The sequence below is a fragment of the Camelus dromedarius genome, chromosome 4 (genome assembly GCF_036321535.1).
Source record: "Camelus dromedarius isolate mCamDro1 chromosome 4, mCamDro1.pat, whole genome shotgun sequence".
NCBI lineage: Eukaryota > Metazoa > Chordata > Mammalia > Artiodactyla > Camelidae > Camelus > Camelus dromedarius.
Genome location: NC_087439.1, coordinates 97,497,750 through 97,511,422, shown reverse-complemented (window position 1 = coordinate 97,511,422; position 13,673 = coordinate 97,497,750). Strand labels below are relative to the sequence as shown.

Here is a 13,673-nt window from a genome sequence, read left to right as displayed (position 1 = left end):
GGCCTGCCCTGCCCTCCCCCCCGCCAGCGCCTGACCAGCCGAGGGGCCACTCACCAGCTTCTCCAGCACGCCTGTGGGCGGCTTCTCTGGCAGCGCCAGCTTGCCCCGGCGCCGCCTCTCCTCAGGCCCGGAGCCCTGGGGGTTCACCTTGGGGTTCCCGCAGCCCTGGATGACCTTGGCCGTGAGCGTGTCCCTGTTGTCCTGGAGGGCACTGATGGCCTCTGCCAGCCACAGGTGCACGCTGCCCATGATGCTCTCCGCGCCCGCCGGGCCCCAGAACTTGTCTGTGATGAGCACCATGGAGTCTGGCACGGGCGAGAGCACACACAGGGCATGCTGCACGAGTGCACACAGGCGCACACGGCCCAACACGCACGCGTGCTAGTCTACCATGAGCCACACGTCGGCTTCCTTTAGGGCAGCCCACGTGCAGTCAGCTCGGCGTGTTGGCACGCGTGTGTGCAGACCGCATGCGTGCGTTAAGCTTACATGTGTATCATCTGGCCCACCACACACGTCCCCTCACGTGTGACTTTTCACCTGGGCTCGCCTCATGCCACCGCGTGCCCTCGTCAGCACGTGTTTCAGCACGTGTGTGTGGCGTCAGCACGTGTTAGTGCTCGTGCACATTGGCACGCCAGCCCCTCGCCAGCACGTGCACGTCACCTCCCAGGTGCCGACGGGGATGCACGCTGGCTCACGTCCACTCAGCAGATGGACACGCGAGCACACGTGTGTCAGCGTACATGCTCGCTGACACACACATCAGCATGTGCACAGGCCAGCCGGCCTGGACGAGGGCTGGCCCACGCGTCACACATCTGCTGGCATGTAAGCCTGGTGGCCCACATGTTGGCGCTTACATACATTCATGTATACACATAACACACATGTTAGTGCTGGCACGTGCTGGCCTGCTGCACGGCACACACATCTGAAGCACCGGCTCAGCGGGAAAGGACAGGAACTGTGACCCCACAGGGCTCCCTCCCAGGCAGCTGCCCCAGTCACACTCCACTAGGACATTTAGAAGGAATCCTGTCCCTTAGCCCCAGGGACTACCCGCCCCAGAGTGGACGGGCCTGGCTCCTAGCCCCTCCTGCAGGTGGTGGCGGCAGCGGGGGCTCACCCAGAAGGTTCCTCCACTCGGCGTCCAGGTCGGCCTGGTTGGCCAGGCAGCCCTTGAGTACGTTGCGGCAGTAGTCGGGACAGGGCCGGGCACCAGGCACGCCCAAGCAGTGGGCGCAGTAGACCAGCTTCATGACGGCCCGCGAGCACTCCAGGCCCAGGGGCACCTGGGGGGCCAAGGCAGCCTAAGCCCAACGTCGCAGCAGCGTGCTGCCCGCGAGGGGGCCCGGCTGGGACTCCGCCCCAACCAGTGCGACCTCGGCCCCACGCCAGCCCTTCTCGGGGTCCCGTCTGTTCCCAGATGACTCGGTGGGGGCTGGGGGGGCCTGGCCAAGGACCCCAGTCGGAGGGGAGGTGGCTCACACCCAGGCTGCAGGGGTCTGAGGCTGATGCCCTCCCACACCTGACAGGAGCTGCCTTATGGGAGGAGACCCCCCCACTCCGACCCTCGCCCCGGGGCTGCTCAGCCCAGACCCGGCCTGGCGGTGCCTGCTGGGAGCAGAGCTCACATCCTGTGGTCAGCCCAGGGGACCGGGGCCGCGCGCACCTGGGCCACCTTCCGGACCACGTCGCCGGCCACGCCCAGGCCCTGCACGAAGGAGCGCGCGGCCACGAAGGCGCGGGCGGCGCGCAGGCGCAGCTCGCGGGGGGCCTCCCCGAAGGGCCGCAGCGCCTCGGCCTGCTTGCCCAGGCAGTCCAGGTAGTCGTCGGGCAGCAGCAGCTGTGGGTGCAGCTGCCGGAAGAGGCGCTCGAGCAGGCGGGCCCAGAACTCGGCCAGGCTCTCCTCCAGGTGCAGGCTGGCGCCGCGGTAGTAGAGGCGCAGCTCGGCGTACAGGTCCCGGAAGGCCCTGGCATTCTGTGTGTACAGCTCCCCGAAGACGCCCGGGAAGGCCTCCTGCAGCGCCCGCTCCGAGTCGTTCAGCAGGCGCTGGAAGTGATCTGGGCGCGGGGAGGCGGGTGTGAGGCTCCCTGGAGGGGCCCCGCCCGCCCCGCCCACCCCGCCTGCTGGGGCAGCTGGACCCACGTTCAGGGGGTTCGGCGGGACCCGCTGCTCCAGGAGTCGTCGGAGCCCAGCCCCAGGCAGCAGAGGCTGGGCAGCCAGGGTGCCCCCGTGAGGCCCCTGAGACCTCCCCCTCCTGGCATCCAGTACTCGTTTCCGAGCTGGGCCTCGGGCGGAGGACAGACGGAGCCCCAGTGCTCCACCCAGTCGCCTGGGAGGGGCTGCTGTGGAGGGGGCAGGAGGGTCCTCTGAGCCAGGTCTGGGACCACTATGGGGAGAAGGCCCAGGGCGACCCTCACCTGCCTTCCCTCTCGGCAGCTCTCCTTTCTTCCCTCCACCTCCCCCATGCCTGTCACCCAGGGGCGTCTGTCCCCTCTCCACTCTGCCCGTCTCTGAGGCTCCCGCGGCCCCCTGCCTTTCTGCCTCTGTCTCTTGGGCACCTCCCTCTGGTTCCGGAAGCCAGCCTGCCTGAGGGCCTGCAGCGGACCTCCCACAGCCCTTGGGATGCGCCCAGGGTCCCGAGGGCGTGTCGACGAGGACGCAGCGAGGTGGGCTGTGAGCACTGGCAGAAGACCCCTGTGGCTGGGGAAGTGCCCCTGTGCCCTGAGTGCTGAGAACGGGGCCCCAGACATCGTCCACCCCTTTTAGCAGGGAGACTGTGGAGTCATAACCGCACAGGCCGTCCTCAAGAGCTATGGCCACCCCTCCCCACACAGGCCCAAACTCTGCGTCCCAAGGACACAGGGCCAGGTCGGCTTTGCTCTGAGGCATGGGGTCATCAGGCTCAGGGCCGGAGGGCCAGCACCCACACCCACCCCACCCAAGGCCTCGGGCTGATGGGCTGGCTGGGGCAGGAGACCTTCCGTGGCTCCGGCCGTGCCCCTTGGGAGGGAGCTGGGCGGCTCCGGGGCCTGGCTGCAGGCGTGTGGTGGGGAGCGGATGGTCCAAGTTCCTGTCCCGGCTCCCACCGTGGGACTCTGGTTCCTCAACCCCGGCCTCTCCTCCAGATGGGTAGTTTGTAGTTGAATCGTTAACCCAGCAGCACATGGGGTGGTCAGGAGGCCTGCACACCCATGCCCAGCTCCCGGCCCCACCCCTTGACCAGGGTCCTGCTCTGAGCCAGGCCCTGGGCAGCTGGCCCTGAGGCTGCAGAGCCGGGGGCTGTGGTGGGTGTGCTGAGGGACCTGGGCCCAGGGTCCTGGATCCCAGCCGCCCGAGGCCCAGCTAGACATGGGCTCCAGAGGTGCTTCTGACCAAGGCTGGTGGCCCCAGCGAGGGCTGCTCCCCAGGTATGGAGGGGCCTGACCAGGCACCATGGTGTGGGGGGGCTGAGGATCACCTTTCGTACAAATCAATGTCTCAGACGGGTGTCTGTGTTTGCACACCAGACGGGAAGGCACGGACGTTAGAAGGCTGGGGCCCTCTGGAGGGCAGTGGAGGGGCCGGCTGCAGGGCAGAGACCTCATGCTGGGCCTCAGAGAGGAGGGGCGCATGGGCCGCCTCGCAGCAGGGAGGGGGCAGGATGGTGGTGAGACGGAGCAGGAGAGAGGCGAAGGGACAGGCTGCGGGTGACCTGACCGGATGCAAATGGGACCAGGAGGTGTGACGGGAGCAAGTAAGTTCAGGGCTGCAGGTCTCAGTGACGGCAGGGAGCCTCCGGATGTGGGGGGGTGGTGTGGGGTCTCCACACACGGGACGGACCTGGGGGTACTGGGTGACATCAGAGGGGCTGCTCATGTCCCACCCACCCTGCCCGGGCAGCTGGGACGGCTTGAGTGTCGTCACCGGAGATACAGGGATGGTGCAGCTGACCCAACAGGGACAGGGTAGGTGCCAACGAGCTGAGGTCTCCCCTTCCCTGGGAGCCTGTGAGGTGAGCCCCGTGGGCAGGAGTCCAGGAGCTGAGATCCACGGGCCTCCGATGGAAGGAGGCCACACCGGGGCTGCCTGTCGGCCTCAGATGCCCACCCTCCCCCTTCTCTCCGCTCTGGCTCCCTGCTCCTCCATCAGCTCAGCGGGGGGCCTTCTCCCTCCACCAGAGACCTTGGGCTTCGATGTCAGTTCAGTCACTTCCTGGGGGACCCTCCCGCCGGCACCCGCCCACCCCTTCCGAGGTGCCCACTATAGACGTCACTGTGTCATCCCACCACCCCTGTTTAGGGTGCAGACTGGATAACAGAGCCTGTGAGGGGCTGGGAGTAAATGACTCAAACACACAGCTGCCCTCGAGGTTCAAGGGCCACACCAGGGGCCCCAAACTCCCGCCCCCACCCCCCTAGCACCCTGCAGCCTCATTCTCCAGCCCCAGCCCCTAATCTCAATGCTCGCACTGAGCTGGCTCCAGGCCACGTGGTAGCCAGCACAAGGCCTGTCCCTGGCAGGAGCTCAGGAGAGCTCCAGGTGACAGGAAGCCACCTGGAGGGCAGAGGGCCCCTCTTAAGTTCATGGACTCCCTGCTCGGGCCGCTGCATGTGAGCAGCCTCCTGCTCTGTCCCCCAAATCCTGGGGTCTACCCAGCTTCCTGACCCTGCCTTACAGGGAGAGGTCCCCAAGTGCCCAGCTTCCCCCATCAGTGTCCTGCAGTCCCCGAGCCCACTCACCGTCAAAGCCCCGCAGCTGGGTGGCGAGTGTGGTCTGCAGGGCGCGGCCACTGTCCAGGAGGGCGGCCTCCAGCTCGGCCCGGCTGCGATTGGCCAGGTTCTCCTCCATCTCGCTGGTGCAGCAGGTGTAGCCCTGGGGGCAGATCCGCAGGTGCTCACCTGTTGGGAGGGGCTGGCGTGAGGGAGAGGAGGGACATGGAGGCTAGGGGTTATGGACCTGAGCCGAGACAGCGTTGGGGACCAGCAGAATGGGCCTCTTGCAGCTCGGTGGGTGGGGGGCAGACCCCAGGAGGTGGCACAGCTTAGGTGGGCTGCCTAAGTGAAGGCAGGTGAGGGCTGGGGCAGGACAGAGGAGCAGGGGTGCAGAAGGCTGAGCCCCAGGGCAGCGATGTGGGGTGCTGTCCCCACTCAGCTCCTCCCAGCCCCACCCTGCATGTGAGGAGGGCTGTCCCAGGTGCCCCTGAGCAGCTCAGCTCACACCTGGACCTCAGGACGGAGCGGCCTCTGGGCCTGTGTGTGGGGGTGGGAGTGACGGTCGCACTCCTGCACCCCCTGTGCACAGCTCCCCGGGAAGCAGAGACAAGTGGGGAGAGCCGCAGTGTGGCCCGTTGGTGGCTCTGTGCCCATCAGTGTGACAGTGAGGAGAGGCTGGCAGAGCCACAGGCACAGGGGGAGAGGCAGGCCACTGGGCACCTGGGTAGGACCGGAGGGAGGTGGGCGGAGGGCAGGGGCAGAGAAGACAGCCCCCCAGACCTGCCCAGCAGTCGCATTCCCCAGGGCCCCAGGTGCCCTCTGCTCCCAGACACCAACCACCACCCCTGCTCCCAGGCCTTGGAAGTGACTAGCATGCTCGTCTGAGGGGTGCCGTGGCCCCCATCTTGGGACAGGGCTGACCTTGGGGTAGATGGATCAAAACTTGTGTGCCCCGCCTTGGAGAGCCTCAGGCCTGCAGGGGGCGGGGATCAGGGGTCTGAGGCCTGACCCCTTGGGGTGAGTCAGGCCTTTCCGGCCAGTGTGGGTCTCATGGGAACTAGCTAGGGTGGAGGGACAGAACCTGGCTCCCTGGGCCTGGTAGAGAGGAGGTACCCCCGTCCCTGTCTCCTTTCCTTCACGGGGGGTGTGGGCAGGCACCTCCAGACAGGGAGAGCTGGGACATGAGGATGTCCCTGGAGACCATTCTTCCTCTCAGCTGCCTTTGCTGCCTGTGGCCCCAGACCGTTGCCAGCAGGGGGCAGGACACAGCAGGACGAGGGTCCTCTCCCCGGGGTCCTAGCTGGCAGAGCAGGGCAGACAATCGACTGTCTCCCAGATGGTGGAGGCAGTGCCATGGGGCTGTGAACACCTAGCCAGGAGAGGTCTGAGCCCCAACCCCCGCCAGCCTCCCCTCTAACATCAGGCCAGGAGAACTTCGGCGAGGACCCTTCCCTGCTGCTCGGGACCACCAGGCTCGTGGTGGTGCTGGGGCTGGGCTTGGGGTGAGCTGGGGGGTGTCCTGGGGGTGAGGGGCCACAGGTGCCAGCCTGGGGCTTCCAGGTAACGCCATGGGCTCAGCTGTGATGGGCACCAGGCCAGGCTGGCTGGGTCACAGGGCAGCGGTGGGCAGGCAGGAGGGTGCAGGCTATCCTGGGCAGACACAGTTCTTCAGGTGGGTGTGGGCTGCCAGGGTGTAAGCACCTGTAGGCCACAGGGGAGGACAGCTTCCTCGGCTGGCTGCCCACCCTCCCGAACCCTTCAGGTCCCCTAGTGGACCCTACCCCTCTCCCATCCTGCCATTCATGCAGACGGGAGAGAGGAGAAGACAAAACACCCAGGGGACACAGGGAGCTCCCCTCGGGCAGGCTCTCATTGGGTTCCTTGGCACTGTTGGCCCATCCATTGCTCACAGCTGTGAGGTGGCCCCACCCCACTGGCCTCGTGACAGCCACCCCCCCGCAGCCTGCCTGCAGAACCCCCTCAGCCCTTCCTGGCCACCTCGGCCAGCCAGCCCGGTGACCTGTACTGTTCCGGCCGCCCCAGCACAGCCCCCGTCCCTCCCTCCCTTCTCGGACATACACGGGAGTGAAGACACGGAGCCAGAGCCCGGGCGCCGGCCTGAGGCCCCGGGCAGGCTGGGCCGAGGCTCCCTGAGCCCGCTGCAGGGCAGATGTGCTGGCCGGTGCTAGTCGGTGGTCAAGGCACAGAGGCCTCCCGCTTCCCCTCAGCCCGGCACTGGCCCAGCACAGCCTGGGCCTGCACGTCATATGTCGGTCCTGGGTATCAGCCGGGCAGAGGTGTGCCCTGCAGGGCATCCCCACACTTCCTGAAAAGCATCCCTGCTCCCTCTGCTCCCCTGATCTGAGCCGAACAGCTGGGGGACGTCTGTCAGGAGAGAGGATGAGCTCCCTGGCCCTGGAAGTGTGCAAGGCAGACTAACAGTATTCCCCCTCTGGTCATGTCAGACCCACCCCACGCCCCCACCTCTTCAGCTAAGTGGGTGGAGAAAAGGGAACAACCAGGCCAGGCAGGAAGGAATGTCCCACATCCCCCAGCCATCTCAGAGCTGCCAAGCCCACCCCTCTCTTCACCCCCACCCCTGCCTTTCCCCTCCCCACTGCGAGGAGTCAGCCTGTCCCCTCTTCCCACTGACTCCTCCCGGCTGCACTGAGGCTGCTCCCCCAGCTGGCCAGGGACTCCCTCCTCTCTTCCTTGGTCAGTTGTTGCTTTTTTGACAGCTGCCCACATCCTTCCAGAACTCTCTCTTCCCTCCGCCTTTGGGGCACCTTTTCCTCCTGAGACCCCAGGACTTTGGGGGGGGAAGAGGCGAGGGCTGCTTTGCGGCAGGCCTGCTCTCCCACCCCCAGTCCCTTTAGAGCCTCTCCTCTGGGCCCTGCCCCCGAACCCCCAGCCGCCCTCTGCTCCGGCCTCTCAGGTTAAAACCCCTGCACCCCAGAGTAGCCCCTCCTCTTGCTGGGCGGTGGCCTGCGTGTCCATCTTCTCCGCTCCATATTCAGACCTCCTGGGGTCACTCCACTTTCCCTCACCAAGCCCCACCAGTCTATGGCTTAAACATCTCTGAGGCTCACACCGCCTGTTGCCTGCTGACACAACCAGAGCTCCCTGCCCTCCTGAGGGTACAAGTAACCTCCTAATGGCCTCCCCACCCAGCAGCCACCCCACCAGCTGTCACCCCAACGCGTTAGCCCAAGACCCTCACTCCAACGGTGATCACCATCTCTGATGCTGGACACGGACCGCATCTGTCCAGGCCCAACCTGGCAGCCGCCTGTGACTGGTAGCCCTAGAGCCCTCCCAAGGAGACTGCAGAGGGAATATGGCGCCATGCCAAGCCCATCTCTCCAGAAGCTTCTGCTGCTCACACAGGAGTCCACAGACTGCCTGCTCAACTTGCCTTCAAAGCCACACCCCAGATGCTTTGCACCAGCTGATTCAGCTGCCCCCGGAATACTCCTGCTAATTCGAGGGCAGACAGTTAGCCCCACCGGCCTTCCTGGCCTGGGCTGGAGCGTGGCTATGTGGACACTGTCAGGCACCAGGGTCACCAAAACACCAGGGACAGGCCCAGGTCTGGAAGAGCAGGAAGGGGGCTGCTTCCCCACCCTGCTACTCAGTTCTGGACCCTAGCAGACCTGCCGGCAGGGGGAGGGGGGAGGCGCGGGAGGTATGCAGAAGGCCTCCCCCAAGCTGTAGACCCTTCTCTGGGCAGCCACGCCCACTCCTGTTCGGGGACCCCATCCAGCTCCAGCAGGCTGCAGGACCCTCTCCATATGCCCCCCCAGCCTGCAGTCGGGTAGGAGGGGCTGGGCACTGCCCACAGCCCAGCTCCAGACGTCTTCTCATCTCACCACTACCCCCGCCCCTCAACCAAGAAGCCTCTGATCCTGGCCGGTCTCTGTCACAGCTTCGCCCGGAGCGCCTCGAGCCCAGCCAAGGGAACAGCCTCAGACCCACTTTAGACAGCGCATTCCGACTGCCACCCTCCTCCTCACTAAGGCAGCAGGACTCACACCCCCTCCGGCCCCGCTCCCGGCGCGCTTCCCTCCCCCTCCCGGGCAACCTCACCGACGGCCCTAAGCCCCTCCACCACTGCCGGTACATGACGGCGTCACCAAAGCGCCCCCTTGCAGCTGCCGCAGAGCCTCCTTCACGCAGGGGGACCCGAAACCGAGGGGTGTCGGCTGCGACACCTCTGCGTTCAGCAGGAGGGGTCCGCCCCCCAAGCCCGCAGGAGGTCCCTCTGCCGGGGGGGCGACACGGCAAGACTGGCCGGGGCTGCGTCGCAGGCGGCGGGACAAAGGCCGTGTGCCCGGGCTCCAGTCCCCAGTCGCTGCCGGCCAGGGACGGAGGACCGCACGCCGCGGAGCCGGAGCCGGCGCGCGAGGGTCTGGAGATGCGGCTGCGCTCCTGGCGCAGCGAGGAGGGGGCGCTGGTGCAGTGGGCGTGGCGGCGCGGACGGGAGGGGGGCCGCGCCTCAGGGGGCTGCGGCAGGCTAGCGGGGAGGGGAGGAGGGCGACGCGATTGGCGGGGAAGGGGCTTGCCGCAGTGGGTGCGGCAGGCATGGGTGGGGGTGGCAGGAGAGGGGGCTCGAGGGGCTGCGGCAAGTGAAGAGGAGGGGGATGGGTTTGATGGAAGAGGAAGGGGGGCTGCGGCAGGCGAGGGGCAGCAGAAGAGATGGGGGTGTGGAGGGGTGGCAGGAAGGCTTAGGGGATACAGCTGGAGAGGGCCGTGGAAATGGGGTGAAGGTGGGGGGCTGACGGGGAGGAGAGGTGGATCGGCGATGGGGTGCGCTGAGGATGGGGAGATCGATGCGGTGGACACGGACACTGGGACGGCGCTCCTGATGGTAAGGGCGGATAGAGAAATGGATGAGTAAACATGAGGGCTTGTGGTGAAAATAAGGGTCGGGACAGGATGCGCGGAAGGTGGGACTTTGGCGGTGGTGATGGAGACGACGGGGTTGGAGATGAGGATGGCCAGGAGGAGGGAGTGCGGTAAGGGTGGTGAGCCGAGGATGGGGACGCGATGGGACGGAGGAGATGAGATGGATGTGGGGCGGACCGCAGGCTGGGCCCAGGCGGCTTGGATCCCAGCACCGCGGACGCCGCACGGGCCGTACGCAGCCCGAAACCCCTTCTCGGAAGAGGCTCCAGCGGTGGCGTCCCCCGCTGCGGTGGTGGCGCAGGCAGTGACAGTCCGGGCGGGCGGCGCGGGACTCCGGGTGCAGGTGCGTGGGGGTCTAGGGGTCCGGCCAGGTAAAGGCAGAGGAGTAGAATCGGGCTGGAAGGGCTTGGAAGAGGCGAGGCGGGTAAAAGCCGGGCAGGACGTGCCGGCGGACCCCAGCGCGCTGCCCCAGGCAGCGCCGCAGCTGCACTGGCGCGCGTGGCGGAGGGCGGCGGCTCCCAGCGCGGGGGACGCATCTCCTCCTGCAGACCCCGCCCTTCCGCGCTCGGCACCGCCCCCGTCTCCCAGGAAACGGCGGGGGCCTTCCTCCCCCCGCCCCCCTCCCACCAGCTCGACAGCTCCTGCGGCACTCAGGCACTCAGCCCCAACGCTGGCCAATGCCCACCCAGTGCCCGGCCGGCTCCTTCCGCACTGTCCTGCGAGGTGCAGGCCCCTTCTCCAAGGGCAAGAGGACAGGCCTGGAGCTCGGTGCGCAGGGGAGCCAGGGCCCATCCCAGAATGCTGATGGGAGGGGTGTCAGATCTTCCCCCTGATGGAGAGTGGCAGCCTACTGCCTGAGAGTCCCCTCTCCCGGTGACCAGATCCTTCTTGCTGTCTGGGCACTGAGAGGCTACCATCAGTCACCCCGTATCCTCTACCTTCCTCCTCCAACCCCCCCATCCCCCAGACTCTCATCTCGGTGACCTAGGCCTCCATCCTAATGTCCTGATCTGCCTCCCCGAACAAGCATCAAACCACTCCAACACCCTACCCCTCCCTTCCCTCCTAGGACATCATGGGTGTCCCTCGACTCCCTGTAGCCCCAGCTCTGGCCCTTGCCTCCAACGTGCCTGCCAGACCCCACTGGAGAAAACCAACCCACTCAGGCCACCCTCCTGCTGTGCAGCAATCCTGTGCACCCCCTTGGCCAGCCTGCACTTGGGGACATGGAGACACTTGCTGGACAGGCAGCTCTTGAGCAAAGTGCCCTCTCCAAGACCACAAGGCCCCCAAAGAAGGGGGTTTCACCAGGTAACTCACAAGTCTGCTCTCTGCTGCCTGGTTCCCGCTCGGGGACCCCCTGAGAAGGCTGCCCTGGCCGTGGGCACCAGGTTTCCGGGTGCCTGGCAAGGCGGTAGGCCCCATGGGATGTGGGGCTGGAAACAGCTCTGGTTGAGAGGCCAGGCCCCCTCCAACTGGCCTCCCCATGGTGCTTCAGGGTTCACAGCTCATGCAGTGGCCTCAGAACAAAGTAGGGCTGAAGAGGGCCCTCCCTCTCCCTCTCCCTGGGTTTGCATCTGTTGCACCTGTGACCCCAGGTTTTGGATGCAGCGCAGGGAGCTCTCTGCTGGGGCCTGGGAGTGAGGTGCTGCCCACAAGTCTCACCCAGCAGGCCAAGCTGCAGAGGGCACGCAGTCCGGACCCCACATGCCCACCCCGGACAGTGGCCGGGCAGCGAGGGGTGGGAGCCCCTGGGCTCTGCACCGCTCTCCGATCTAGCTTGCCTGTCCACCCAACCTCTGGGGCAGGGGGGCAGCCGAGGAGGCCCAGGAGCTGGACTGGTGCTGCCTACCCCTGCTGTGTCCACCGGGGAGCTCCTGGAACAGCAGAAGGGGATGCTGCAGCCCAGGAGTCCTCTCAGCTGTGCTCCCCACCAAGACCTAAGGTGGGCCCATCCGTCCACCCCATGAATGCCGACCAGGCTGAGGGCACAGACCCTCAGCTGGGACAGACACAGAGCAGACTCCTGGGTGGCACTGAAGGAGCCCAAGGGGGCAGGTGGAGTCCCAGGCCCACACCCAGCTTGGGCTCTATAAATCCTGAGGACTGAGCAGAAGGGCTTGGCTGCTCACCCAGGCCCAGCCACTCCCAACGAAGCCTGGCAGCCATCTCCAAGGTCATGGCCGTGCAGGCTGGCGTCCAGCTCTGACCTGCTGCTTCCACTAAGCCTTTGATCTCACACCCTCTTCCCCATTGTCCTGCCCTCTTTCAAGGTCCAATCACCTCTACCTTCCTCCAGGAAGCCTTCCAGGTCGCTCTGGGCCAGAGCACCTCTGACTTCCCTGAGCATGGCTGGCCCTCCCAGGGGGCCTTCCTGCTGGGCCAGACTTCCCAGCAGCAGGAGAGCTGCCCTTCCCTTGCCTCTCTGCCCAGCACCAAGTATGCATAAAAAACGGTACAGAGAATCTCTGTGCATTGCTGGCATCCATGGAAACAAGACTTAACACCATCATGGCCCCAGAGCTGCAGTCTCAGACCTCCCCTACCCTGGAAAGCCAGCACCTCCCTGACCTGACCCCTCCCCAGGGGTGGCCGACTGTGTGGCTGTGTGCTGGGGCCGGGGGCCTACGGGGTGACTTCACAGCCCTCAAGGGCACCCCTACTCTGGGCAAGGCCCCAGCCACCTCCCTGCTGAGCTGGAGCATCTCTAGGTGCTTGCAAGGATCGCAGCCATTTCTGGGTTTTAGAATCATCAAACCTTCACAACACTTCTCTCCCATTCTACAGTTGACGGAGCCACACAGGGAGTGACATGCTGAGGCCACTCACCTTGGAGTGCTGCGAGGGACACGGAAGAATCCGGGCCACCCCCGCCTCTCCCATCGCAAGCCCTGCCTGGATCGCAGTCCCAGGGGAATTCCTGAGCAGGAAGGCGAGGCCAGAGCAGGAGCAGACATGCCCTGCCACCAGGCCGGCTGCAGACGGCCGCCCGGGGCCCTGGGCGGTCTCAGGTGGATGTTCCTGGGCCGCTGACTCAGCACGGCCGCCCAGGCAGCACCTCGGCCTCCAGCACACACACCAGTTGCCAGGTGTGTGGGCGCTGAGCAGGGAGCCTCTGAGCCCAGCCCTCAGGCACGATTTGGGGGGGGGGGGCTGCAAGTCCAGTTCAGGACACAATAAAATGTGCATTTCAGATAAACAATACATTATTTTTTAGCATAGAAGTATCTGGCCCCAAAGAACTGAACATAGGGACTTGAAGACTCTTGTCCACCTCTGTTCACAGAGCATTATTCACAACAGCCAAAAGGTGGAAACAACCCAAGTGCCCACTGGCTGGCAGATAAAGGGATAAACAGAACGGCACACCCACACAGCGGGTACGATTCAGCCTGAAGGAGGAACGAAGACGCGATGACTTCGCTGCGGTGTGGATGAATCTTGAGAATACTGTGCTGAGTGCAAGAAGCCAGCCTTGAAACAATAAACACTGTTACGATTCCACTAAAATGGGGTCCCCAGAGGAGTCAAATTCATAGAGGCAAAGCAGAATGGTGGTACCAGGGACTGAAGAGGGGGGACCTGGGAGTCCGTGTTTAACGGGTTCCAAGTTGCAGCTGGGAGGGTGACAGAGTCCTGCACGCGGATGCTGGAGATGGCTGCACGCAGTGTGAATGTACTTAATGCCGCTGAACTGCGCACTTCAAAATCGTTAAAATGGCAAATTTTACCATGCATGTTTTACCACAAAAAGAGCACACAGTCCCCCATCCCAGCATTTGGGACACACTTATATTAAATGTGTGAAGCATCCTAACCAAATAACTAAAAACTTACTTGTAGTTTGTTTGAAATTAAAATATTCAGAACATCCTTATGCTGCAAAATGATTAACTATCTGAAATATCGGTTTAACTGGGTCTCCTGTAGTTTTATCTGCTAAATCTGGTGGCCCTTTGTGGGGTGTGGAAGTCACACAGGTTCCCCGCCTGCAACTCCCCACCACACGTGGGCGTGCACACATGCACACTGGTCTCCAAGGCACCCTGACCGAGGGCCTCAGACCC

General features: G+C 65.0%; 1 protein-coding gene and 1 long non-coding RNA gene across 3 annotated transcripts in view; one reads left to right on the top strand and one right to left on the bottom strand.

The window, feature by feature from the left end:
• GPC1 (glypican 1) overlaps positions 1-13,673 on the bottom strand; it is a 29,245-nt gene that overhangs the window by 2,987 nt on the left and 12,585 nt on the right. Inside the window, exons 1-5 of one of the 2 annotated variants that reach the window (XM_064485345.1) lie at positions 8,788-9,091; positions 4,729-4,887; positions 1,676-2,067; positions 1,130-1,295; positions 55-305 (exon numbers count right to left, since the gene is read on the bottom strand). In XM_064485345.1, the coding sequence (XP_064341415.1) occupies positions 55-305; positions 1,130-1,295; positions 1,676-2,067; positions 4,729-4,837 (918 nt within the window). In that variant the 5' untranslated portion in view covers positions 4,838-4,887; positions 8,788-9,091. Of the gene's footprint in view, positions 1-54; positions 306-1,129; positions 1,296-1,675; positions 2,068-4,728; positions 4,888-8,787; positions 9,092-13,673 lie in introns of those variants that run through there. The other variant, XM_031452567.2, reaches the window with a different exon arrangement.
• On the top strand, positions 10,289-13,470 carry LOC105105386 (uncharacterized). The gene is made up of 4 exons (XR_010380754.1): positions 10,289-10,374; positions 10,676-10,917; positions 12,394-12,695; positions 12,893-13,470. It is a non-coding gene; the product is annotated as an uncharacterized LOC105105386 (long non-coding RNA).